The sequence below is a fragment of the Lutjanus erythropterus genome, chromosome 15, assembly GCF_056507025.1.
Source record: "Lutjanus erythropterus isolate fLutEry1 chromosome 15, fLutEry1.hap2, whole genome shotgun sequence".
NCBI lineage: Eukaryota > Metazoa > Chordata > Actinopteri > Lutjaniformes > Lutjanidae > Lutjanus > Lutjanus erythropterus.
In genome coordinates this window covers 23,591,785-23,616,823 of record NC_139331.1, presented here as the reverse complement: position 1 = coordinate 23,616,823, position 25,039 = coordinate 23,591,785, and the positions used below count along the sequence as shown (strand labels likewise).

The following is a 25,039-nucleotide window of genomic DNA, read 5'->3' as shown; positions in this document are numbered from 1 at the left end:
TTGTTTGATATCTCCGTTTTCATCCTTTTGAGATGCAACTACTGTAAGGGAGCACAAATTAATCAATAAAGAGTATAAGAATGTTTAAATTAAATCTGGTCTTTTAATCGTTGAAAAAATATGTACATATTTAGTTTCTACACAACAAAACAGGTCAAAGTACACAAGCCAAAACTGTTTTGGATGATGAAACAGTTAGAAGCGAGCATATGCACCCCTCTGTGGTGCAGGCTGAGCTCCACCCTGCTGCAGCTGATGGCGGAGCTGCTGGGAGTACGGATCCTCCAGGGATTTTACAGACACCGTCGTCTTGGGCCCGGTCTTCCACTCGATGCCGCTCTCATCCACCACGGAGGCCTCCACAGTGACGTTGTGAGTGCCCAGGATGGAGAAATTCAGCAAGAACTGGGTGCTGAAGTAGTCATTGTGAGGCTCCACCCGCTGCTCGATCTCATTAGTTTTAGCATCAAGTGGAATCTAAAAGAGGGGGAAAAAAAAACAGGAAAACAAGACAGATATGGGAGTGTTATCATCAACAAAGCATGGGGATTCACAGTATTATTAATGTCATCCGTATCAGTCGATAAAGGCTTTAAAATAAAATGTTGGTGCCGGCTCAGAATGCCAATATTTCTGCCAGTAAGATGACGGTTTAATTATGCTCTTGTGACACGAGTATGTCTGCAGTGTACAGATCTTGTCTCAAAAGGATATGCGAGTGTCTATTTGCAGTAACTGCTCAGTGTTGTTCATGTGACGAGGTGCCAAATCCCATTTCTTCAACACAACAAATTTAATTGTTTCTGTCATCTAAAGAGCAGTCATCCCAATCGAAGACGTAATGAACAAATCAATGAACAAAGAGAAAACAAAAACCTGCCAGCCGTAGTTTCTCCAGTGAGATTTCCGAATGAATGCTTACATTTTGAAAAGCATCATATTTTAGGATTTTATTTTATTTTGAAATGCGCTGCATTTTATTTTGAAAAGAACTGCATTTCATTTTGAAAAGCACAGTATTTTTATTTTGAAAAGCTTCATATTTTATGTCTGGATCTGCAGGTGGGCCACAATGATAAAAGTAGGCATAATAAATGTGTTAATTACAGAAGCAACTAGATAATGAAAATATGTGCGTATATCAGTATTAACAATAACCCAAAAATGGGTTGGAAAATATCAGCATATTGGATATTAGCAAAAATCCAATCTTATGCATCCCTAACCAAGCAGCAGAACAGCCACAATTCACCAAAAAATGCAGCAAATGGGGGCACAAAAATCAAAACTAGTGTTTTCTAGATACCTTGAAGTCAGGTCCTGACTTGCTCTGGAGAACTGAGGTGACGTTGAGACAGACAGACTGGATCTTCCTGAAGAGTCCTGGAGTCGAACCGTGCTGCACCACCCCCTCCACCTTCAGAGTCAGCTGCTGACTGTTCTGCACCGGGATTGGTTCACTCGGTGTTCGAGGAGAGGGAGAGAGGGCGAGCTGGAAAAGTACAAGGCAAACATCAGCTTTAAGTGAGCTAGAAAGAAAATGCTGCAACTGTTGTGTCTGTCACCATGATCACTTTGCACTGTGTGCAGATCAGTAATTAAAGTGATTATAAAACAAGGTACTGTACCTTGATGCTTGTCGACTGGAGCTTTTGGAAGAAATACCTCTGGAAGGACAGCGGCACCTTCAGCAGAGCTATGACCGCATCACACAGACAACCTGTATGCTGCACAACAACAGACAATATGTTTTTATTATTGACATTATGAGGAATTTGCTGCTGCTTATTTCAACATTTTTGTAGTTTTTCTTCATCTTTGTTTCTGAAATGAAAATCTCTTCTTCAATAGAGACCCGACTAAAAGGACAGCATTAAAACACTGCTGCAAAAATTAATCCAAACAACATTCAGGGATAGTTTGGACTTTTTGAAGTAGGGTGTTACCAGTGTATTACCTACAGTAGATGGCAGTCAACATGCCTTTACTGTTTCACTTTCAGGCATGTAGGAGTTGTGTAAAGTTGCTGCTGATGAAAACATTTCCAGAGTTTGTTGCTTCATAATAAAAGCTTTTAAATAAAATAAAGGGGGACTGACTGATTTTGAAGAATGCAGTGTTTATCCACTGTTTTATAGCCGCTCCACTCAAGCTAAAATCAACTTCAATTAAAAGACACACCTTTAAGCAGGAGGCCGTACTGTAATGGAGGAGTACTGGGCTGATGTGCCAAGTCAGAACTGAGTGAAGCCAAGCTAAGTAGCAGAATAAGCTCAATTTGACAAATACACTACATGTATAATTCAAAATAAAAGTAGTGTTTTTCATTTGCACTTTGGTGATCTTGGCACCCTGCAGCGCACAAGTTACTCATCATTTACAAACTCCGATAACACAGTGTTGTACATTGATCTCACCAGACAGGAAACGGGGGGGTGTTTCTTGGTGAGGCCCTCCACTTCCTCCAAAACATGACTGAATACTGACATCATCCGTCGTTCATATTCGCTCTCTGTCTGGACCGACCCCAGGGTGCCATAATCCTGAAAACTAGATTACAGAGACAGAGAGAGACAATCTGTTACAGTCAAATGTCTGCCAGGAGTGCGCCTTCAGGGGGGATGTGTGTTATGGCAAAGCACTTTCGAGAGAACACACTCGAGTACAAAATCTTTTTATCAAATTAAATAAGACACATTCATTTTCATTATGGTGTTATCTGTGTCAAATGTGCAGCTTACAAACAAGCCACATTCATGCATCATGCTGTAGTGAGGCATGATTACATTCCTTGACAAACTCAATATGATGCATTTACATTTTTCATGCTTTACTGCTACAGAGAATCACGCTTTTCTCACATGTCAAGCCTGGGAAAACCCTCTAAAGCCAAGGAATTCAGTCATTTTACTCTACAGCAGTTCTCTCAAAAGTTTGGAGATGATGCACAATGAAGTATAGACTAAGTGTAATTTTAAACCTAATCATTATTTCACGTTTGTGCTCTATAACAGCCCTCACCCGGCTGCCTGTGGGTCCAGTATCAGCGCTTCTATCACGTGGGAGACAAGCAGGCAGCTCTGTTGTTGCCTGAGCAGACGGTTAAAGAGAAACGACCAACATTTAAGAAAGAGGACATTACAAAGTTCAAATTGTGACATGTCCGAGGCACGTTAAAGGATACAGCTCCACGTTGCGAAGGGTGGCGTAATCGGCGTCAAATGACGACTGGTGTAAATCAGCGTAGCGAGCTGCAAGACTTCTGAACTCATCCATGCAAACCTTCATCTGCAAAACAGAAAGACAGCAGTGACTTGATTATTAACTACATTTGAAGCACATTCATCTTGTCTGATACACACAAAAGAATTAGCAGTTCATCCTTTCTCTTAGCGTCTTTAACTACATCATTTGGTCCTGTCAGTGGTCTTCGGCACTGTTTTGGGTTTAAATAAAGCCTCACTTTCCCCCACTTTTCTTCCAGCTGAATTTCTTCTAGTCCCAGGCGATGTGTCAGTTTCTCCATTATACAGACTTTCTCCACTATCCCTATCCACTAGTTTTCAGTTTAATTTTATTTTGCTGTAATAACCTTGGTAGTCAGTTAGGCCTTTTTTCCCTCAGTTCTTACCTGCTGCTGGATTTTGATCCACAGCCACCAGCACCTGGAAGGTTTTAAAACGCATGCACCTGCTTCTTTCAGTCCATTAGCACAGGTCCAAACTGGCAACCACAACCTGTGTCATTTGTCATCTCATTTCATTTCACTCCAACACCCCCTAAGTATAGTTTTGTTTATTTAGAGAAGGGACAGTGCAAACTAAGTTGAATTAGTTGTTTGCCTCCGTCAACCAGACAAGTTCCAGTTTAAATCCATGTCTGTCAAAACTCATATAATGTAGTGAAGACTTTGAATTTAATCAAATGTATTAAGTGTATTTTCTATCACTGTATTGACATGTATGATTCTAGTGAACAAGTTCCAGTGAGAAACATGCTATCTTCACTTACAGACTATTTTTACAGAGGAGCACAGAAGATCGAGAGCTGAATATTATGATGTCACAGTGAAGTTGACCTTTGACTTTTTGGATATAAAATGTCATCGCTCAGACATTTGTGTGAACTTTTGTCAGAACTGGCATATGAATTCTTGTCAGGTCATTCTTAAGTTATAGTGGCTATGTGTACCATGTTTGAAAAAAGTGTCCTTAATGAATTACAAAAACATAATTGGCACTTTTTTTTTCTTTTCAATTTTTACTTGGTCCCACGTCATTGCAAAAAATGCCTAAAAACATCACAATATGCATCGCAATTTTTTTTGAAAGATGCATTGAAATCAGGTATTTTACACTGCAACAATCCTAAAAAAAAAACACACGAAATCCTGGAGGGCGTGACTACATTATGAGTGCTTTACCTGCATGGCGATGCGGCCGCACCGCTGCAAGTCGTTGCCTGACGTGAGGGCGATGGTGGTGGCGATGGCGGGAGGAGGGCTGGTTTTCAAACTGTTGCAGGTACAAATGAGCTGCGACAGGGCTTGCAGGGTGTCGATTCGCAGCTTAATGAACTCGCACTGGAATGTAAGCGGGCTCAGAGGAGTGCTGGCAGCCTGGAGAGAGGGATTAATCAGATAAGACCACATAAACACGACAGTTAAAGAGCGACACAGGTCTCATTAACGTCGTGACCTAACAAGATACAGTCAGGTATTAGCGGAGTTAATCCATTAACAGTTTGAGATACTGTGAAATGAGCTTCAATAGTGAGACTCTCCCCAGACTGAGTGTCAGATGCCTTAAGCGTCTGTCACTGGTGAAGTCAGAGGAGGAGGGATTGTATATTAATGTTTTTTGACAAGCAGATGCCCGGCAGAGAACTGACTGTGAGGGAAGCGATGCCCTTTTGGTAGGAGCGCAGGGCCTCTGCGATGGCGCTCATGGCTCCGCTGTAGTCTCCGTCCTCCACGTGACTCAGGCACTGCTCCGCCTGGGAAAACTCTTTGAGGCTGTTCAGCCAGAAGTAGAAGTGCTCCGAAGCCACGCGGGTCCGCAGACTCTGGTAGAGCTCGCTGGAGAACTCGTGGCACCCCTGCAGATTAATGAGAATGTTTCATCACTGTGACATGACGTCCAGAAGGTCTGAGTCAAGGACGAACATCAAGTCATTAGGCTTCTTCAGCTCTTGTGACACTTTTTAATCCTAATAAAATAAATGCTTCTTAAAGTAACAGTTCACCCCAGAATCAAAGATACACATTTCACCTCTTCCTCGTAGAGCTGTTCATCCATCTGGATTGTTTTGGTGTGAGCTGCCAAGTTTTGGAGATATCAGCCATAGAGATGTCTGCTTTCTCTCCAAAACTCAACAGCAATGACTCTTTTCCTTTTTTTTTTTTTTTGATTTAGCTTTAGTCTTTATCGCTTACTGAGAATTGTAGTTAGTTAACTAAAGGTATAATCTGCAACATACAGACTCATATAAACATAATCCCTTATGATCAACTAGCAGTGTGTGCCGGTGGCTGTTTCTGCAGAGATTCTGCCTGTATTTCCTTATTTTTTTCCCCTTTAGTCAAGATTCAGTCAGTGGAACTCAGTTTTAATTTTAGTCATTATTTTCTCAGACAGTGAGCATCTGAGAAACTTCACATTCATTCATTTTATGAGATAAAATTAATATTGAATTAGGTTAAATGTTTGGTACATGAATAAGCGTCTGTTAATGAGTTGTAAGAAATCATAAATTAAGTTTTAGAAGGAGTGGAAGTTTACTGTGAGCATTAACAACATTAAATTCAGTCCTAAAAGGGAATTAACATGTTATCCAACCAATAAAGATACATAACATAACTGATATTTACTTCAGCAGATACTGCATGATGGTGTGTCTTCAGGTGGGTTTTCAAATTGGTTGTGTTTTCATCTTTAATCCACAAGGTGCTCTGTCCTCATTGGGAATGATACATTCAGTTCTTTGAGCACCACGAGCAAAGTGCCATCTAGTTCCATTACATTGGAGAGAAGGCAGACATCTCTATAGCTGATATTTCCAAAACTCTGCAGCCCACAACCAAAGATAAGAGGAAAAGTATGTACTTTGATTTTGGGGTGAACTGTCCCTTTAAGGGCCATGCTATTTTAGAGCACTGGTCTGTGGTTTCATCTTTGTGGATCAAATAAAGGTCTGCAGTCATTAAAACATAAAGAGTACAGTTAAGGTTGTCAGAGCTCCCCATATGATCAATAATATCTTTCAGTTAAAGTAAACCAGCACATGCTGACTGGTACTGGTGATACTGGTTTGGGTGGTACTGGTTATGTACGAGCAGATGAGATTACCATGCGCGAGGCTTGTCGTGCGATGCGGTACACCGTCCAGCCATTTGCAACGTTCTCCAGCTGCTGTTTGATGACGGTCTTCACTTCAGCTGACAGAGACGACTGGCTGGCAACAAAAATCACTGTTGCCAAGGAAACCTGCAGCAGTCACAGTGGGAGAGACGAGTGTTAAAATCCAAAATCAGACATATACAGGGGTAATGAAAGATGTATAAAAACGAGAAGTGGTTTTTAAACTGATTGCAGTGTCGTCTATTGGGTTAGAAATACTACAAAGGCTAAAAAATATAATTACAAGCTCCATTTCTAATTAAAAACAGGTTCAAATGTGCAGGCTGATAGATACTGTAAGTGTCCTCTGCTTAAAACACAAAAGCTACATTAAAGAGCTTAAATCTCCTGTTTAAACAGCATCTGACGTGTGACTTATGCACCATCTCTCACCAGAAGCTCCTGCTGCTTGTCGGTGGAGGAGTGACTGGCCACTCTGTAGAGGTCCACCAGATCTCCCAGCATGCCGTCGCCCAACACCGGCAGGTGGGTGGCGATGGCTGCCAAAGCATGGCACATGAGGACACGAGAGGAGTCACAGGACAAGTGGAGCTGGCCGAGCAGGAACTCCACAGCTGACTGGCTGAGGTGGGGTCGACTTTTCAGCAGTTTAACCAACGAGGTGAGGGCCGTCTAGGGTCGAAACAGAAAGGGAAGTAGAGGGATGAGTATTAATATCTCTTATTTCATGGCTTTGTTAAAAAACTCTATTCTGATTGGTCAATTACAGCATTCTAAGGTCTGTTATTTCTTTGTAACAGATTGTTGCTATGGTGACCAGGCCGTTGATATGGGCACAGTTCTGATCATGGACTCTGGAGGAGCAATACAATCATTTCAAAGCAATTTTTGTGTCAAATTATTGTTTTTTTGAGGCAAGTAACCATGTAATAAGCAGGATAATGTACTGTGAGTAGGTCATCAGGGTTCATACAGGTTTTTAAGAGTAAAATTCAAGCACTTTCAAGGTACCTAAACTAAGAAATTCCAGGCTCTTGAAGCCTTTATCATTACATCTGCATTGAGACTACATCTGCTATTGCAAATTCCTATAGACGCACAGCAGTCAATGTATAGTGTCACTGTTTATTTTACCAGCTCTTCATAATAACTTTGATTACATATTTTGAACATGTTTTGATGGCTATGAATGACAAATATAACAATGGGGCCATTTGATTTCAAGTGCTGAACGATTTGAAAAAAACAGATCAAGTTGAAAATCAAGCATTTTTCAAGGAATATATTCAAATTCAAGCATATTACTTAACTTGAAAACAATGATTAAATTAAAATGATGCATTTTCCAAACTTTCAAAACTTTGTGTGAACCATGCATACAATTCCTGGGGGTGGATGGCAGGGGTGTTAGATGTTTTAGTTAAAATAGTTCACAGAACTTGACAGTTTTTTGTACCAGTGGTTTTCAAACTGGTGTACGGGGACCAACAGGGCTAACCGAGTTTTTATTGATTGCATTTAAGATGATCCTAGTTTGACTGTTGATTGACTATAAAGACGTTATTATCTTCAAACCTTAAAAAAATAACTCCAAGGGGATTAAGACAAAATCTTCTCAAACTGGGACCGTGGTCTGATGTACATCTATTATGGGGGTCCTTCACATGAAAAAAGGAAGCCATGTTCTACATACCATGAACACATTTGAGTTCGGAAAGTATCAATAAAAGTATTGAATATATAACTTTGTGGTTATCATGTTGTCTTACTTTGAGTGTGGCCTGTGCACTGGGGCTGCTGTCCTGACTGCAGAGCATCAGAAGGGACTCGACTCCTAGAACGGTGTCCTGCTCCAGCTGTACTATGTCTGAGGAGGAGACGCACACAGAGAACATGAGAGCAAACATCAGTGGGGTCAATGTGAGATCAATGAATTGATGAGAAAATGGCACTAGAAGAGCCCCTAACTCGGGCCATCACTCGCTGTAACTAACCTTTTTCTGGACAGGAAATGGCGATATTGGAGAGCACTATGACCCCATGAGCAGCCACTGCCAGGTTGCTATGGTAACAGCATTCTTGTGCCAGTTTAACCAGGTCAGTGAGCCGAGGGGGGACCAAGGAGCCACCTGAGAAGAATGTTTGAGACGAATACAGATCAGTCCAGAGTCACTTCCTTCTTCACAATACAAGTAACAGCAACTGGTGAAAATCAAATTCTTACAGGCTTAAACGGATAACTCAACTCTTTCACATGGAGTCTACTTTTCTGTGTTTTTGTGTCTAAGTGACTAATGAGAACAACAATTTCTGACACTGGTCCAGTAGTGAGGGAGACCTCAGCAGTTGACAGCCAAGAAATTGGCTTTAACGTAATCCTTATGCGCAAATGCACACCGTCAAAGTACGTTCACTGAAAGTGCTTGTTCTGCAACTGAGAGGCTCAGATTGTTACTGAAAATGTCTGACAACAGTATGAAAAGGATCCCTACAGAGAAAGACCTTTTTTTAAAGACTAAGAACTTTTTTGTTTAACAAGAATCGCTCTCTACGAATGCACCAAACATCTTAAAACACACTTTATTCAAACTTAACAGGACACAGGGGTTTGGTCAAAATAAATTCTTAATTCACCACATCAGAAGTGAAAGTATTCTGGCTGTACACGCCATTTCTCCCTGCTGCTTCTCTGATGTTCGACCTCCCTCTCACTCCTCTCCTGATATTTTCACATCTAATTCTGTGAATAAAAGGGTTTATTTTAACTCTGTTTCAGTGAGTTTTATTTTGTCTCTGTTGAGTTTGAATGAAGTGTGTTTTACAATGACAGAATTACTGTTTCTGTAAATGGAGGCTGTTGGCTTTTGTGAAAGTAATAAAACAGCTGTTTCTGTTTAAACAAAACATATCTTACTCTTTAAAAAAAAGGTCTCTCTTGGTAGTGAGCCATTCCATAATGTCTTCACACTTAAAATGACAATCAGAGCCTGTCAGTGGCGAGAAAAAGTGCTTTAAATTGACATACTTTGACAGATGTGGTTGCCCAGACGGATTAAACTGCAGCCCATCTTGCAGCTGCAGCGCTCTCACTCAATACTGGAGCAGTTTCAACAATTGTTGCCCCCACTTACACACAACAACACGGGAAAATAAGATCCAGGAAAAATAGCGATGTTACCCTTTAAAGAAATTCACAATGTGATGGAGAATGATTTAAAATGAAACACCACCTGTCATACTATTAAAGTACTGCTTGATTGCGATTGTTCCAGAAAGGGTGGAGAGGACACCCAGCATCCCCAGTTTCAGACTGTTGTAAGGGCTGGTCAGGGCGCACTCACACAGGGTCTGCAGAGATAAACACTCCGTTAGATAACCAGCAGATTTTAAACCAACAAGAAGACGGCCCTGCAGTGCAACTGGCTGCATCTGAAACTCTACCTGAGTGTTTTCTCTGATCCACAGGTGAGGAGCTTTTTTAGCCAGCAGCTTCAGGTCATTAATTGTGAGTCTCTTCACAGCTTTTCTTGGGTCATCTTTCAGGTATTGAAGAAGAAGCTGTAGCTGTATAGACAAGGAATCAAATAAAGGGTCAATCACATCAATGGAGGAGTGAGGAAAACTTAAACAATGGAACCTAACCTAGTCATTGTCGTGGACAGAGCTTAACTGGAAAAATATGGTCACACTTTACTATTATCCCTTTGAGACTCAAGACAGACATGTTTGAAAAATGTTGGAAAGGATGGAGTTTATTAATCCATATAGAACGGATTTCAGGTCAGATCTAAAAGTCTAACTTAAACTAATGTAGGAAATATTAAAAGAGTGAGTCTGAGATTTAAAAAAAAAAAAAAGAAACAAGAGAACAAATCTGAATAACAGCTACAGAGCTACATCTTTAACACATAAATGTCTAAGATATATATTTCCAGGTCTCACATCAACACAAAAAAAATCACTAAGTATTTATGACGCTAAGAAGAAGACATTCTGGGGCCTCTCATAATCTGTAGGTCTCTGTGTATGTTGCGTTGAGTGCAAAATGACACTCTGCTCTGATTGGACAGTAGGGCTGACCCAAATGCTTCCAACTTTCTACTGTTGCCATGGTAATCGAAGTCCAAATCAGTATGCAAATGCTTCATTTTTTTTTTGTTTTTGGCTGCACCAAGAAAGAGGCAAAATACTGATAAAGAGCAAGAAATGAAGCTCCTCTAGGGCATTTAAGTGGTTTCAAAACAAGGCAAGTACACATGATGTGAGCACACAAAAACATCGGAGAGTGTAAAAGCATGCTCGCAGGGTAGCACTTCTACTCCACGTGCACATGTGTGATCCCACAGGCACAGAGCTGTGACAAGTGTTCACGACTGTTCAAAACTTGTTCGCTAGTCAAGTTGACTTTTGACATTTTGGGGTTGGGATGGAATAGACAGTAGCTGATGTCTCCCCTCCTGACTTTTTTCTCTCATTCAACTTATTACAACACTGTAATAGCAAGGTGTACACGCAAATAATGACAGCAAATTTTAGGAAAGTATGATAGGCCCCTCGAACCTTTGAATATTCACAGGTAAGCACTGAAGCTTCGAAGTCCCAACAACTGTCTTTGGGACAACCATAGTGGATGGTTGTTTTCTGCTATAGCTGCTGTACCAAACAAAAGAAAGTTGTTCATTTGCTGTTGCACAGTTTGTTTCTCCAAGTACAGAATAACTTTGTTTGCCGTCTTTCCACCTTGCAGTAAGCATTTTGAAAACTGTTTTAGAACAAAAATGACCCCCAAGTGGGAAAAACGATCGGCATTGCAGGCTGGTATCTGCACCAGAAGCCAATCCCCCACTTCACTTGTGGAGTGGAGTAATAAATAATGGTGCTTCCACCTCTACGAGCACTAACACAACCCATAAAAACAGCTAGCCAATAACAATGAGGGACATCTCTGTCATGGTGCTACCTGCTTTGGGATGTCGACGAGGGACGAGGCAGCCAGCTGGGTGAAGGTGTGCAGCGTGACGATGACCATGGGGGTGGAGGGGTAAGAGTTGACCAGGTGCTGTAGAAGCTCTCTGCTGCTGGAGGCCAAGCTGGCATCATGGTGCATGTGCTGCAGCATGGGGATCAACTTCAGCTTCAGCTCCACTGGAGTATCTAAACCTGATGGTAAGAAGAGAAATGTTCTGTCCGTTTAAAATACAAAATTAACATACAAAACATGTCTGCTGAACAGAAAGCTTCACCTTTGTAAATGTTTGCCTAAATGCCCTCAGTCATCTATGTCAAATATTAATACATTTCTCCATCCTAAATGACAGAAATCTAACATAAAACTGTTACTGACTATCCTGAATATGCAATATGTTATAATATATTGAATAGCAGCAGAATGATGTCAGATTGGATTCATTCACAATTAAAAACCTGTCTTAGGCCTCATTTTGTTTAGTTCTATTTTAGATTTTGTTTAGAATATCTGCCAAATATTCAACACTTAAAAAAGGGTAATCAGGACAGCTGTAATTTTTCAAAGTGAAGTGACAAGTAAATGATGTGTGACCTTTCAGAAGATAAAATATAGTTTACCTTGAATCATCTCACTGACTTTGTTGCAAATCCCAGCTGCAAAGTCTCTGAAAATGAGAAAACACACAAAATTTCTGTCATCAAAAATGTCATTCCATACATATGCATCGCAGCTCACGTGAAGCAATGATGTTCCTTACTTTGACTGTGCAGAGAAGCTTGCAGCAGCAAATATGGCAGCCTCCACCTCTACGTTGTCATGAGAGTCCAGACTTTGGCGAATACTGTGGTGGGCATTCTTCCTCTCTGGGATAATGGAGGCCAAACTACCGAGCATCCTGAATAGAGGGAACAATGAGAAATAGTTTGTTTACCCTCAGGTAAGTGCAAAGTATCACTAATTTCTTCTGGTAGATGGTGTTATTGTGTTAACTGGTCCCTCCACTCTAAATCAGAAATCCTGTATGAACCAGCCGAATGTAAAACCTTAATAGATTACCCATTATTACCTCAGAGTGATGGCCCTGGCCACAGGATCATTGCTATGGATGACTGAAAACACCCTTTTGACAAATTCATCCACATTGAGGATCTTTTCGAGATGTTTTTCACTCTGCTGAGTTACTTTCAGCACACAGAGGCGCAGAAAGTTGTTCCTGAAATCAGAGACACAAGCTTTTATAAACAAGGAGGTCTGTGGCACAGTAGATTCAGTTTCACTTATGATTACCTACTATTAATGAACTCATCTTTCATTCTGTAAAATGTTTAAAATTTTGCTTATCACAAGTTATTAGAGCACAAAATGTCTTCAAATTGCTTTACAAGCATGTCTAGGCTGACTAGGACTGAGGAATAGAACAATAGAAATATGTATCAGGGATAGATTGTTATCAATTCCAATAAAATGTTCAACAGTTTCACCAAAATACATTAAATGCAAACATCCATTGGAAGCACTTAACAAATAGGCCCTGGCTAATAATCATATCCTTTGATAATGGAACATGCTATGACAGAGCACCAAACATTTAATTCTAAATACATACAATTTTCAGATTCATCACCCAGCGACAAGTATGACCAACAGCCAAAACAAACAAATGTATTGCAGTAATAATTACATGAAATGCACAAAAGCGAGCAGCTAAAACCAGTTAACTATTTGTAGTTTTACTTGAAATGCACTCAGTTGTCAGTTTATTAGATACACCTTGGTAAAGTAATGTAGCTCCCTTCACAAAGGTTATAACGAACTGGTTTTTTTGTTGAAACATCTTGAAATAGACTGTATTGCTTTTTGTCCCTAATAAACTGACAATTTTATGAATGACAGTAGCTTATTAGCAATCAACAAACTGAATAAAGCAATTATCAAAACTGAAAAGCAGTAATACTTTGTCAGTGAACTGAAGTATACTCTCAGCACCAAGTTATAAAGCGTCCATACCCAAGTCTGAAGATGTCTGCTAGTTTGAGAAAAGCAGAGTTGATGAGGATGGGAAAAGGGTACTTCTGGAAGAGTTTGGGGAAGAGGACCACAGCCTCACACTGCTCCCCCAGCTTCCCCGACCGCAACCCTGCGATTAGAGCAGTTTCACTGGTCACAACAAAGCAGGGACATCTCATATATAACCGGTAACATTAGACAAAACAGACATATGGAGCAGACACAACACACTGGATCAGTCTGCAACCGATGAGCCATATGCTAACTTGTTAGCAGGCTAGCAGACGCACCTTTGTCCAGCTCCATGAGAGCGGAGTTAGCGTCGAGTTCTTGTTCGCCATAACAGGCCTCTGACAGGAAGGAGCGTGCAGTAGAAAGCGACATCACTGTTTAGTTTTTTAAACTAACTAAAAAAAAAACAGGCTTGACAGCACCCATGAGCTGTTAGCATTTCATTGTACAGGCGGCGAAACACAGCCAAACCGGATGTTAAAGGAAGGTGGCTTCCGGTATGCAGTTTTGTTTTTCATAATAAAGTAAATGAATGTTTGCTGCATTTCCTTTTCTATTCCTGCATAATTGTCTTGCTTTTGTATTTTTTAAATATTTTTTTTATTGTTATTATATGGACAAAACAATCATCGTGAAGATGTCACTGTCTCATTAATTTCAGAGTTTTTACAAATAATTAAAAAAAAAAATCAATTGATTAGTCAAGAATATAATCAGCAGATTACTCCATAATAAAACTTTGCTGCAGCCACATATAAAATATGTAGAAAATAGCTTCACCCAACAAACTACAATGTAAAATGGTGCTTTTGCCCTAATGTATTAGTAATAACGATGCAATGATATAAAATATATTTAACAGTTTTACTTTTTTCTAAGTACATTTTCCTAAGTATACTTACATATTTTTACTTTTTTTTAAAGCATGCAGTTTAATCTTTGTGTATTTTACAGTGCGATCAGTACTTTTGGTTAAGTTTTTGAATACTTTTTTCCCCACTATCTGAAGGCCAGACTTGCTAAGTAAGGTCATAAAAAGCAAAACTAACACTTTGAGGTAGGAAGCATATACTATGCGCTCTGAATGCTTTTTCCACCACTGCAAGGCGGCGTTACACCTCTATCTTTCGGAACCTCCAACGCGGGATTTAAATGTTAATCCATCGTTAAGAGTCATTTATTTTGAAAATACGTGATCGTGGCACAGAGGAAGCGGATGTGGAGTCTCTGCCGGCGAGGAAGTGGCTGTTTTGAACCAATGGTATCGTGGAACGCAAGTTTAGCGGGGGATTCGGTCGTTGTGTTTAGAGGATCAGTTCGCGGGAAAGAAAAGCAGTAGAAACACGGATAAAGATCGGCGGCTAACGATCTGACAAACCTCTCGGTGTTATTAAAAAATATTCCAGATCGTCTTCTACGGGAGTGGAGGGATGCTTTTCCGCTCGATTGTTGACAGAGGAGTGGGCAGACGAAGGCAGAATGGTGAGACGATTAATGTGTTTGGGAATATTGGGCGGCTTTTCGCGTGCGTTTATTGTGCTATCTACACAGCTACTATCTGGCAAACTCAAGCTAGCTTAACATCAAGGTTATTGTAACCCAACCTTGCAGTTTTGTGTTTGGAGGTCTGGCAAAAACCTGATAATACAGACCACAGTTGGATCTTTGGTCGCGAGATATTTCTGTTGCTATTGCAGTATGAATTAATTTTCCAAATTATCGTCAGTTAACGTTATTTTACGTTGTAAATGCATCGTAGCGTGTTCCTACACGTTTGTGCTTGGTAGTCATACAGATATCCACAGGAAATTTTTAAAAGTTAAAGTATTTATTAGACCTTTTTTAAATCAACAATTGATCTGTCGATTCTTTTCTCCATTTTTTTTTAATCGGTTAGTGGTTTGGTCTGTAAAATGGCAGAAAATAGTGAAAAATGTTTATCACTGTTTTCCAAAGCCCAGGATGACATCTTCAAATGTCTTGTTTTGCCCAAAATACAAAGATATTCTGTTTACTGTCACAGGACCGAAGAAACGAGAACAAAATTCAATTTTGAGAAGCAGAAATCAGAGAATTTGGACATTTTTCATTAAAAAAAAGACTCAAAACGAACAATCGAGTAATTGTTGCAACTCTGTTTAGAATAGATTAACCTACAGCTGAAAAATGAAAATGACATTTTACTGAAATAGCAATATGGACTACTGAAATTTTCAAATCACAATAGGCTAAATATTTATTAAAGGGGTAATTTGTGTCAAAATGCCATTTTAAATGAAACATTGTCATGCTGCACATACGTCCTGACCTACACATCAACATTTTTGTTTGCTACAGATCTGATGTAGTGGCATAAATAGTACATTTAACCTTTTAATACAGTGGATTAACACCACAAAATTGAAATACTCTAGTATCAGTATCTCAAAATAAATTGAATACAGTGTCTGACTAAATCTGCTTTCTTCTTTGGTCTTGTCAGCTCTCCCTGCTGATCCCTGTCCCATGTACCCTCTGAGCTCTCTGCTGGAAGGCTACCAGTGTGTTCGACATGATGAACACATGTCCTACGGCAACCTGGGCAACTCTGTGCCTCCGTTTGGACTGTCTTTCTCTACCGGTAAACCACCTACGCACTGTATACGTATGTCATTCTCATCAGACGACATACAACACAGAGCCATTTATCTGTCTAACCAGCGTGTCTCCTCCTCTCCTGTCTGTCTTCAGCTGGGCACCTGCAGAATGTCCTCGCAGCAGCCAATGAAGAAGGCATCGTTAGGATCTATAACACAGAGAGCCGTGAAAATCCAATCCTTAAAGGTACGTATAGAGACAGACTCCACTTTTCTACAGTAGTTTGTCAGGAAATATCAGTGGTTCATGGTGCGTGTATGTTTGCAGAATGGCTGGCTCATGAGAACGCTGTCTTTGACATAGCCTGGGTACCTGGAGAGCCTCACTTAGTAAGTGCATCACATTCATTCCACACATCTCATATTTGGTCCTTACACAGACTTTTTTTGACTTTTTCATGTTGTCTGGTTACTGGATCCTTGTATTTTCTTATTATCTGTCGTTGCTCATATTGCTGCATTTAAAACACATTGTAAACTAATTTTTCATACAAATAAGCTTTATATAAATGAATATTACTGGTCATGTATGATCCTTAGGTGACTGCTGCCGGTGATCAGATTGCCAGGATGTGGGATGTGAGGTCAGGGGAGCTGTTAGGCAGCTTCAAGGGTCACCTCTGCAGCCTCAAGTCTGTTGCATTCACACCACAGGAGAAAGGTATACTTTACTGTTTATTGAACTGTTATTCATTGGAGCATTTCTTCCTCTGAATCTATTTCAGTTTAGTGGTAAAAATATCAATGTCAGCTGATGCGCAAACAGTCAGTTTTCACCATCTGGACAGCTTGTTTAGTTTGTGTAGTGTAACTTGCATAATGGAGTCATTTAACCCTTGTAGGCTGCTGTAGGATCATAGCTTGTGACATTCACGTGTGCAGCAAATCCTCAGTATTAGTCTGATACTGGCCAAAAGTATAATCCGATTAAATCCATTAGCCTGCACTATCATGTAAATGCTTAACTAAACTTTGACCAATGTGCCGTAAAGAGATATGCGTCACGAGTGACACAGATGAGCAGCATGATGTGTCATGTGAACAGGAGCTAGAACATGACTGAAATCTGTCAGCAGCGCTGTCATCATGTTGGCAGTGAGTGAGGAGTTATTTAAAGCGTAAGGAAGGAATAAGCAAAACCGCCCAGTGCAATTTATGAAACTTATTAAAAATTTCATTTTGAATGGTGCTGATCAATCCAAAACGCTGCTGAAAGTTCTGTATGTGAAAAAGTTTAAATATAAAGAAGGTACTGGTGACAGTTTAGTGGTTTAAGAGAGGAAAATAGACAGTACCGGATTAATATCTGTGTAAGAATCATCGGATACTCAAAGTTATGGAATCTGTCATTTAATAGTGTTAAGAAGCCATCCCTAGCTTACTTCCTCCCCTATTAGCATGGCATTAATAACCGCTGCTACATATGCCAGGCGGAAAGCAATTCATTTGGAATCTAATTTAAAAATTAAGTAACTTAAATGTAATATCTTTTGCATTGATGATGCTTTGTTCTATCATGTTATTCATGCTCTGTCTTATATTTAAACAGCTGTGTTCTGTACTGGAGCCAGAGATGGGAATATTATGGTCTGGGACACCCGGTGCAGCAAAAAAGGTATCAATTAGAAATCTCAATTATAGATCTAGTATTATAATATATTAGGCCTTACAGGGCAAATGCAGAACTATGAGTCAAGGTATCTTATTTGTGTCTCAGATGGTTTCTACAGGCAGGTGAAACAGATCAGCGGCGCTCACAACAAAGCAGAGACAAACCCACAGACCAAAATCAAAAAGAGGAGGATCAACACACGCGGCATGGCTCCCAGTGTGGTGAGTTTCTTCAACATCCCACTCGCCCTCTTTAATGAAAGTATTGTCATGCAGCAGGGAGGCTGATCTTTGAGCACCTTGTCTCTCTTGCAGGACACCCAGCAGAGCGTCACAGTGGTTTTGTTCCGGGATCAGCACACGCTCATCTCCTCTGGGGCTGTCGACGGGTAAGAAGCCACCGAAACCAAACATGACAGTCAAAGCAAACATTCTCTGGTTGGTTGGTTGTCTCAATGTTTCTGTGAAATGTGGCTTAATCAGGGTGATCAAGATGTGGGATCTCAGGAAGAACTACACTGCACACCGCCAGGATCCTCTTCCGCTGCAGACGTACCCGTACCCGGGTTCCTGCATGCGTATGCGACTGGGTTAGTTTTTTACAACACACTAAGTGTCATGTTTACCTAAAATTTTTAAACGAATGGTATAAGCTGACAGTTATTTTGCATGTGTTGCAGGTTATTCTGGTCTTGTTCTGGACTCCACGAGATCCAATGTCATGTGTAACTGCACTGATGACAGCATCTACATGTTCAACGTCAGTGGGATAAAAACAACTCCAGGTAAACAAGGACTCCACCCTGAGCAGACATTACTGTGTGAAAAAGACTTTTCCAGTTTATCACTGACTCACTGCCAGTGCAGATCACTAGATGGGGCTGCAAACTCATGTCCTCTGCTTTCATTGCAATGTGGACAGTAAAGCAGGAGGTTTTATAGAGGAAATGTAGAGATGCAGGGACTTTGTGCGCTTGTGCAAAAATATTCAAGTGTCTTAAAGTTAGAGCGTTGAGTATGTGAGCTCCTCAGGGATGTGGACCCCTAATCGACTGCTAATCGTCACCATGTCAGCTGGTTAATATTCACACATTGCAAGCCAGGTAGCCATTTTGAAACACAGTCACAGGAGTATTGACAAGACCACAAAATACACAAGACGTACAGGACAGCTGCAGTTTTTAACACTTTGCTCTTCCATTTAAGGCTCATGTCATGTGTAGGGATGCACAATGTGGAGTTTTTTCAGCTGATCCAGATAATTACCTGCTTCTCATTGCTGATACCGACAAGATGATCAATTATTTCACATTTTTGTGTTTTAAAAAGAAGTTCATATAACCTGTAGTTTATGCACATTTAAAGGCAAGAAAGCCTATGATGTAGTGGGCGAAGATACATGATTTAATATTCCATAGCCCCGATCAAACCAGCTCCAATATCACTATTACTACAACAAAAACAGAAGCGCTCTGCCATCAAAAAACACTTAAATGCTCTGAAGTGAACTGTCATATCAGATATTATAACAGCTGATATTGAATGGCTATAATTTCTCATTATTGGCTCTGATGTTTAGGGTGCATCCCTAGAATATATGCATAAACACAATGATAATCACTTAAATGTGAATATCAAACAGGACATTTTACAGTTATCTATACATTTTATCATCCAAAACTACATCAGGGCACTGAAACAGTAAATCTCCACCGGTATTTTTAGTAGTTTAGAAATAATTATAAATGAAAAAACACAAATAGAATAAATCAATCTGAACTGAAGATTTATTATTGTTTATTTTCCTCCACAGTGGCTGTTTTCAGTGGTCACCAGAACTCCTCGTTTTATATTAAGTCCACTATCAGCCCAGATGACCAGTTCTTGGCCAGTGGCTCAAGTGACAACCACACATACATCTGGAAGGTACAGTCTCTATTTTAATTTGATATATTAAAACAGATTTCTTTGTGTCTGTAATGCTGTAAAGTGACTATGATAGTGTATTCTGTTGTTTTTAAATCTAATTTTTCACTTCAGATCTCTGACCCTGAACGTCCTCCCACGATGCTCCAAGGCCACAGTGAGGAAGTGACATCTGTTGCATGGTGCCCAACAGATTTCACTAAGGTGAGTCACCAAACTTTGATGTTTCTTTGTGTAGTTTGACCCTTTCAAGGACTCTCTGAGTATCCTCAAAGAGTCTGACCATTCACAGCTGTGGTAATCTCCATTCTGATTCCTTTTTTTTCCAAAACCAACAATTGATTCAGAGGTTTTTGTGTCTCCCTGCTGTAAAGCTGAGCTGTTTTAAGTGGCTAGGAAGGCGGATTTAGGCTCTGTCTAATCCCCACTGCTCTGTTGGCAGATTGCTTCCTGTTCGGATGACCACACCATACGGATCTGGAGGCTTCGGCGGGAAATGGATAGAGTGCAGTCTTCAGTGGGACAGGCCAACCTTGTGGGGTGGGCACGTTCTAAGTCTCCCTCAAGTAAGTATCACAGCTACCATTAACTGCCTTGAAACAATATAAACAGATTTCTTTCTGTTCTGTATGTCATTGTCATGGTTTTTATGGGTGCTGAAATCCCAGAAAATTTCAATGTAATGTTCTTAATGCTTGGTTTTTAGAAAAAATGCTTGAAATGATGATTGCCTTACTTTCATAATAAATCCATTTGACTGAATAGTTCGATTTTTAGATAAAGAATTAGAATATGTCATAGAGAGCCTAATTCCTTTTGTTTTTTTGCACAAAATGAGCATATACAACTCCAATTCCAAAAAAGTTGGGATGTTGTGTAAAACGTAAACAAAAACAGAATACAATGATTTGCAAATCCTTAGCTTAGATATTTAATGTTCAAACTGATGAACTTTATTGTTTTTTGTAGATATACGAATCTGATGTCTGTAACATGTTCCAAAAAAGTTTGGACAGGTGCATGTTTACCGTTTTGTTGCATCGCCTTTTCTTTTAATAAATCTTGACATATTTTGCACTTCATAATGACCTGAGATAGGTCTGGACCGCAGACAGGTCAGTCTAGTACCTGAACTCTTTTACTACAAAGCCACGCTGTTGTAACACATGCAGAATGTGTCCTGGCAAAGGCAATGTGCCATAGCTTTTTTGTAAATGAGGTTGTATTAAAAAACATATATAAAAATTACCACAGTTATAAGGTGTTGGAAAAGCTTGAAAATCCACCTTAAAAACAGTGCTTGAATTTGATTTTAGAAAAAGGTGTTGGAGCCCTGTATATTGTGGCTTTACCTTACTATGAAAAATATGGAAGTCATAAATCACTGCTGTCCTGCCCTTGAATGGAACATGTGGCGTTCAAAGTATTCATGCCGTCACATCTGAACTAACAAGGACTTGTACTTTTGTTCAGGGCCTTCCGTCAAGCCTGAAGCAACTCCTGCTAAGAACCAGAGGACAGAGAGTCTTGGTGGCCCGGTGTCACCCCAGCTTGCTGCCTGTGCTCCCAGTGGAGCCGCCCTGCCTCTGCCCTCCAGCACCACCTCACCAGTCCCTTCTCAGGATGCCAAGGCTGCTGCTGTTCGCCAGAGAACACCATCTTCTATCAAACAGTGGTTATCGCCAAGCCATGGATCTCCGGGGCGGGTCTGTGGGGTGCTGAGCCCGTGTCCCCAGAGCCCGGCGATCAGCACGCCTCCTACAGAACGACGGGCCAAACGCAGGCTGGAGACTGGCGACGGTGCATCTGCAAGCTGTGAGGGTGCGGAGCAGTGTGACTGTGTTAGCGAACTGTACCCCGTGGCCAAGAGAAGCCGTGCCCTGTCTGGAATCTGCTGCCCCGCTCAAGAGAGCAGGGTACAAACAGACTGTCACGCAGAGGAAAACAAGCAAGCCTCACTGAGACAGACTGGCAAAGAGAACTGCTCCCCAAAACCGACCGACTGGTTGTCGGCGATGGGCCAAAAGATGAGGAAAGGTCAAGGATGCCCCAGTACTCCCAGAAGCCCCAGTGCCTCGAAGAAACAAGAAGGCAGAACACCAGCTTCACCGGTAAGCACAAAAATCCCTGTCACATGAGTTAAACAGATATAGAACTTTTTCACACCAGCCATTTTGACAAAAAACAGTAGTGTGAGCACAGGTGTTACCAATGTGGCTGCATTGCATTCAGGTCAAACAGAGTCAAGGTGCTGTGACTGTGCATGTTCGCTCACTGGAAAGGCTCTAAATGGAACAGGGCCTTAATTAGTATCATTGTGACTATTAACCCGTGTTTTTCCTACTATTTCATATCAATATGGCTGCTGTGAAGAATGTTTATAAAGGAATAGTTTGGATTATATGAACTGGGGTTGTATGCAGCACTTAGGGAAAGTCAGTGCATTACCTACATTACATGGCAGTCGACATGCCCCCAGTTTGGAAAAGCAGAGAGGAGAACCAGCATAGAACCTAACCAATGTGCTGCTATGGACAGTGTCAGCAACAAAACATATTTTAGCCACTTAAAAAAGTCCATGCAAAAAAAAATCAATAACAGCTCAAGTGTAGACACTATTTAGAATATTTTCACTGCTTTACTTTGCCGTCAGACGGGCTCCCCTGACGAGAAACCGCCTCTGTACGAGCCCAATATCCCTTTCTCCAAGCCAACCAAACTCCATAAGCAAAGTCAGTAATTTTATCCTGGAGAACATGGGAGTTGCTGGTCTGCTGCTGCCTTGACCTGTTAGTTTGTTTGACTTATTATGTGACATCTGTGTTTGTAAGGATAGTGCGGATTCACGAAAGTCACACAATAACATAAACAGACTAACTGATGGAGGCACAAATAGACCAGCAACTTCTGTGTTCAGCTAAGTAAAAAATGTTGATTTCACATGTGGAGTTTGGTTGGTTTGGAGACTGTGATGTTTGGCTTGTATATTGGCCAGTTCCTGTTGGAAAAGGCACTGCATTTATTTGAGACTACTGGTCCTCATGTAGATTTAGTGTAGGGACACAAAAATATTTGTCATATCTTTTGGCGGTGCACCATCAACGCTTCCTTTCACTTCCACTTGCTTGGAATGTCGACAGTCTAGAAAATCAAGCTTACACTCTTTTACCTTCATTGAAAGTCAACAGAAAAGAATAACTGCATTACAATATAAATACACAGGCAATCAGGAGTGGTTGTTAAGGTGATTGAGATCTGTTCCTCCTTATCAGTGCTTGTAGGTTTTCTTTTCTTTGTTATTAAGATGAATAATGCAGTTGACCTTCCTACTTCTTATTTTTCAGACCATCCGCTCACCACACACCATGAAGAAAATCTCCACGTATTTCACAAGAAGGCCTCTGGAGTGACCGCTTGAGCCTCCGTGCTTCTGTTTAAAATGCTATAATTTTTTATTTTGAATATTTTTAACCTGAACCCACAGACAGTAAGCCTCTAAGAACACTGCTCTGTGTCTAGATGAACCTGAGCTGCACAGAGACTGACAAAACTGTCATTCTGAATATTTGATTCTGCAGTTTTCACGTCTCAAGAGGCTGCTTTATTTTAATTGGGTCATAGGTTTTGCAGTTCCCTCCTACACAAGTTTCTGGTGTTATGCAGAATCTCTTATTGAAAGAATTAAGTTGCATGTCGCTGAGTCATTTTTTTCATTTTCCTCAAACCTGACAACTCTAAGAGATACGTTTGTGTTTAACACAAGAACCCAAATATATTTAAGTTGCTCAAAGGTCAACTGTGTGTTAATCCTCAAATGCAGTGATAAATATTTGTCTGCAGGTGTGGACATTTTAAATTCTGCTAAAAAAAATACCATTTGTTTGATTCACATCATTGAGCCATTTTATGAACTTCAGAAAAATGTATTGCCTCATCTTTTTGTGGGGCTTTTTGTGTTGGTTTTGACATTTGTCTTTCAGTGTTACACACATGAATTCTGCAAAATGTAATTTTTCTTGAGCGGTTGCTTAAGCTGTTTATATGTACAAAATAACCTGTGTTTGTTGCTTGGTTCCTCTGTATTTAATTGACACAATTTTGCTGTGGTCAAATTTTATTAAACTGAAAACAGTTTTCAAAGTGTGTGGCATGATCCATGTGTTTGTGCGATGAAGAGTGGTTGGTGGTGAGACACAAGTGGCATTAAAATCATGATTTCAATTATCCTGATCATGATTTTGAATAGATGGATTTACTTCAAATCAAATTTATTTATTTTTTTAAATCAAGAAAATTCATAAATACAGCACCATGCTAAGAGACCTTAAAGCTACTCCAAGGACAGTTTAATTGGTTATGAAACTGCCTCAATTTCTTACCTAAGCTAATATAACTTTCTGTGAGAGTATTGGCTATTTTATATAGTTTTTCCTAATACTCGTGTTTACATTTTCTTACTCAAAATTACTGAGTAGTGCATTAGCCAATTCAATATTATTTTGTGGTCATTACGGTGGAAAAATTACAGCTTTTTCCACAGGGACCTCCAAAGTCAACAAAAGCCGAGTGTTCCTCATAGTAGCTTTAAGAACAAGAAAGCACTGATGATGTCTTTGATGCATTTTCTTATTGACTAATGATACATTATTTTGAAATTGTTGAGTTTTGTTGACATGGGAAACAGGTTTACATTGCTAAAGCAAGTGCAAGAAGGAACAACAATTAGGAAAAAAAAACAGTACATTGAGAAAACAAGTGAAAACACAAAAATGTATTTATGAGACAGATGAGCGTAAGAATTGTTTCAAATAAAATCTAGAATTTTAGGTTTTTAGTCAAAAAATATAAATGCTAATAAGTGAGAGGTGTATAAACACTGCAATCTTTTTTTATGAATGTATTTACAAATATTTGTTCTGTAGATAGTCTTTATTTGTCATTGTAGCCATATACACATAGTTCATTGTGAAATGAAACCACATTCCTCAGGGGTTAACACGCTACATAGTGCATTTAGTGCAGAGCAATGTAAGACGTTTTGTTGGTCTCAGTGTGTGACTGTGTGATGAAGGGCTGGGGCCTGAAACGTCACATGTGGTGATACGATTAAAAACGCTCTAAGGAGGAGTTTATGGTGTGCAGACTTAATTTTATAGTTTTGTATCCCAGTGTGTGACCCTGACAGAGTAGGACCGCAACTAAGGATTATTTTCATTGTCAGTTATTCTGTGGATTATGTTCTTGATTAATCAATTACTTGTATGGTCTATAAAATGTCAGAAAAATATCATTCAGTGTCTCCCAAAGCCCCAAATGACGCCCTCAAATGTCTTGTTTTAATGGGTTTTTACACTAATTCAGTTTTGCTAACTTATTGTATTGAGAGGGTTGAATGAAAATTCTGAAGTACATATACTGAAAAGTAATTTATGAACTCTAAACAATTGTGGCAAGCGATTGCCTCATTTTTTTGAGTACTTCTAATGTATTTGATTTTTGTAGTGTACAGGTTTTTGAGA

At 40.0% G+C, this 25,039-nt stretch overlaps 2 protein-coding genes across 2 annotated transcripts; one reads left to right on the top strand and one right to left on the bottom strand.

The window, feature by feature from the left end:
* Positions 1-83: 83 nt before the first annotated feature.
* ints7 (integrator complex subunit 7) lies at positions 84-13,818 on the bottom strand. The gene is made up of 20 exons (XM_084737879.1): positions 13,626-13,818; positions 13,336-13,465; positions 12,395-12,541; positions 12,086-12,223; positions 11,946-11,992; positions 11,320-11,519; positions 9,801-9,923; positions 9,590-9,707; positions 8,354-8,488; positions 8,129-8,226; positions 6,792-7,031; positions 6,348-6,485; positions 4,891-5,097; positions 4,424-4,618; positions 3,185-3,288; positions 3,022-3,090; positions 2,418-2,550; positions 1,629-1,727; positions 1,307-1,492; positions 84-477 (listed from the first exon to the last, which is right to left on the bottom strand). Exons 1-20 carry the CDS (start codon positions 13,717-13,719, stop codon positions 196-198), a joined length of 2,883 nt encoding a protein of 960 aa, XP_084594005.1. The 5' UTR covers positions 13,720-13,818; the 3' UTR covers positions 84-195.
* Positions 13,819-14,622: 804 nt separating this feature from the next.
* On the top strand, positions 14,623-23,660 carry dtl (denticleless E3 ubiquitin protein ligase adapter). The gene is made up of 15 exons (XM_084738071.1): positions 14,623-14,829; positions 15,830-15,967; positions 16,078-16,170; positions 16,252-16,313; positions 16,524-16,644; positions 17,533-17,598; positions 17,701-17,816; positions 17,910-17,983; positions 18,078-18,184; positions 18,275-18,379; positions 19,408-19,520; positions 19,635-19,724; positions 19,963-20,086; positions 20,994-21,631; positions 22,865-23,660. The coding sequence occupies exons 1-15, from the start codon at positions 14,778-14,780 to the stop codon at positions 22,928-22,930; spliced, it is 1,965 nt and encodes a 654-aa protein (XP_084594197.1). The 5' UTR covers positions 14,623-14,777; the 3' UTR covers positions 22,931-23,660.
* Positions 23,661-25,039: the final 1,379 nt, after the last annotated feature.

What these genes read in the sequence shown, in the direction of transcription:
- ints7 (XM_084737879.1), bottom strand. Translation starts at nt 13,719, where the DNA reads ATGTCGCTTTCTACTGCACGCTCCTTCCTGTCAGAGGCCTGTTATGGC. An exon ending in GCAGACATCTTCAGACTTGG is followed by an intron (nt 12,542 to 13,335) that starts GTATGGACGCTT and finishes CTCTGATTTCAG; the next exon opens with GAACAACTTTCTGCGCCTCT. An exon ending in GCCAGGGCCATCACTCTGAG is followed by an intron (nt 12,224 to 12,394) that starts GTAATAATGGGT and finishes CCCTCTATTCAG; the next exon opens with GATGCTCGGTAGTTTGGCCT.
- dtl (XM_084738071.1), top strand. Translation starts at nt 14,778, where the DNA reads ATGCTTTTCCGCTCGATTGTTGACAGAGGAGTGGGCAGACGAAGGCAG. An exon ending in TGGGATAAAAACAACTCCAG is followed by an intron (nt 18,380 to 19,407) that starts GTAAACAAGGAC and finishes TTTCCTCCACAG; the next exon opens with TGGCTGTTTTCAGTGGTCAC. An exon ending in GCCCAACAGATTTCACTAAG is followed by an intron (nt 19,725 to 19,962) that starts GTGAGTCACCAA and finishes CTCTGTTGGCAG; the next exon opens with ATTGCTTCCTGTTCGGATGA.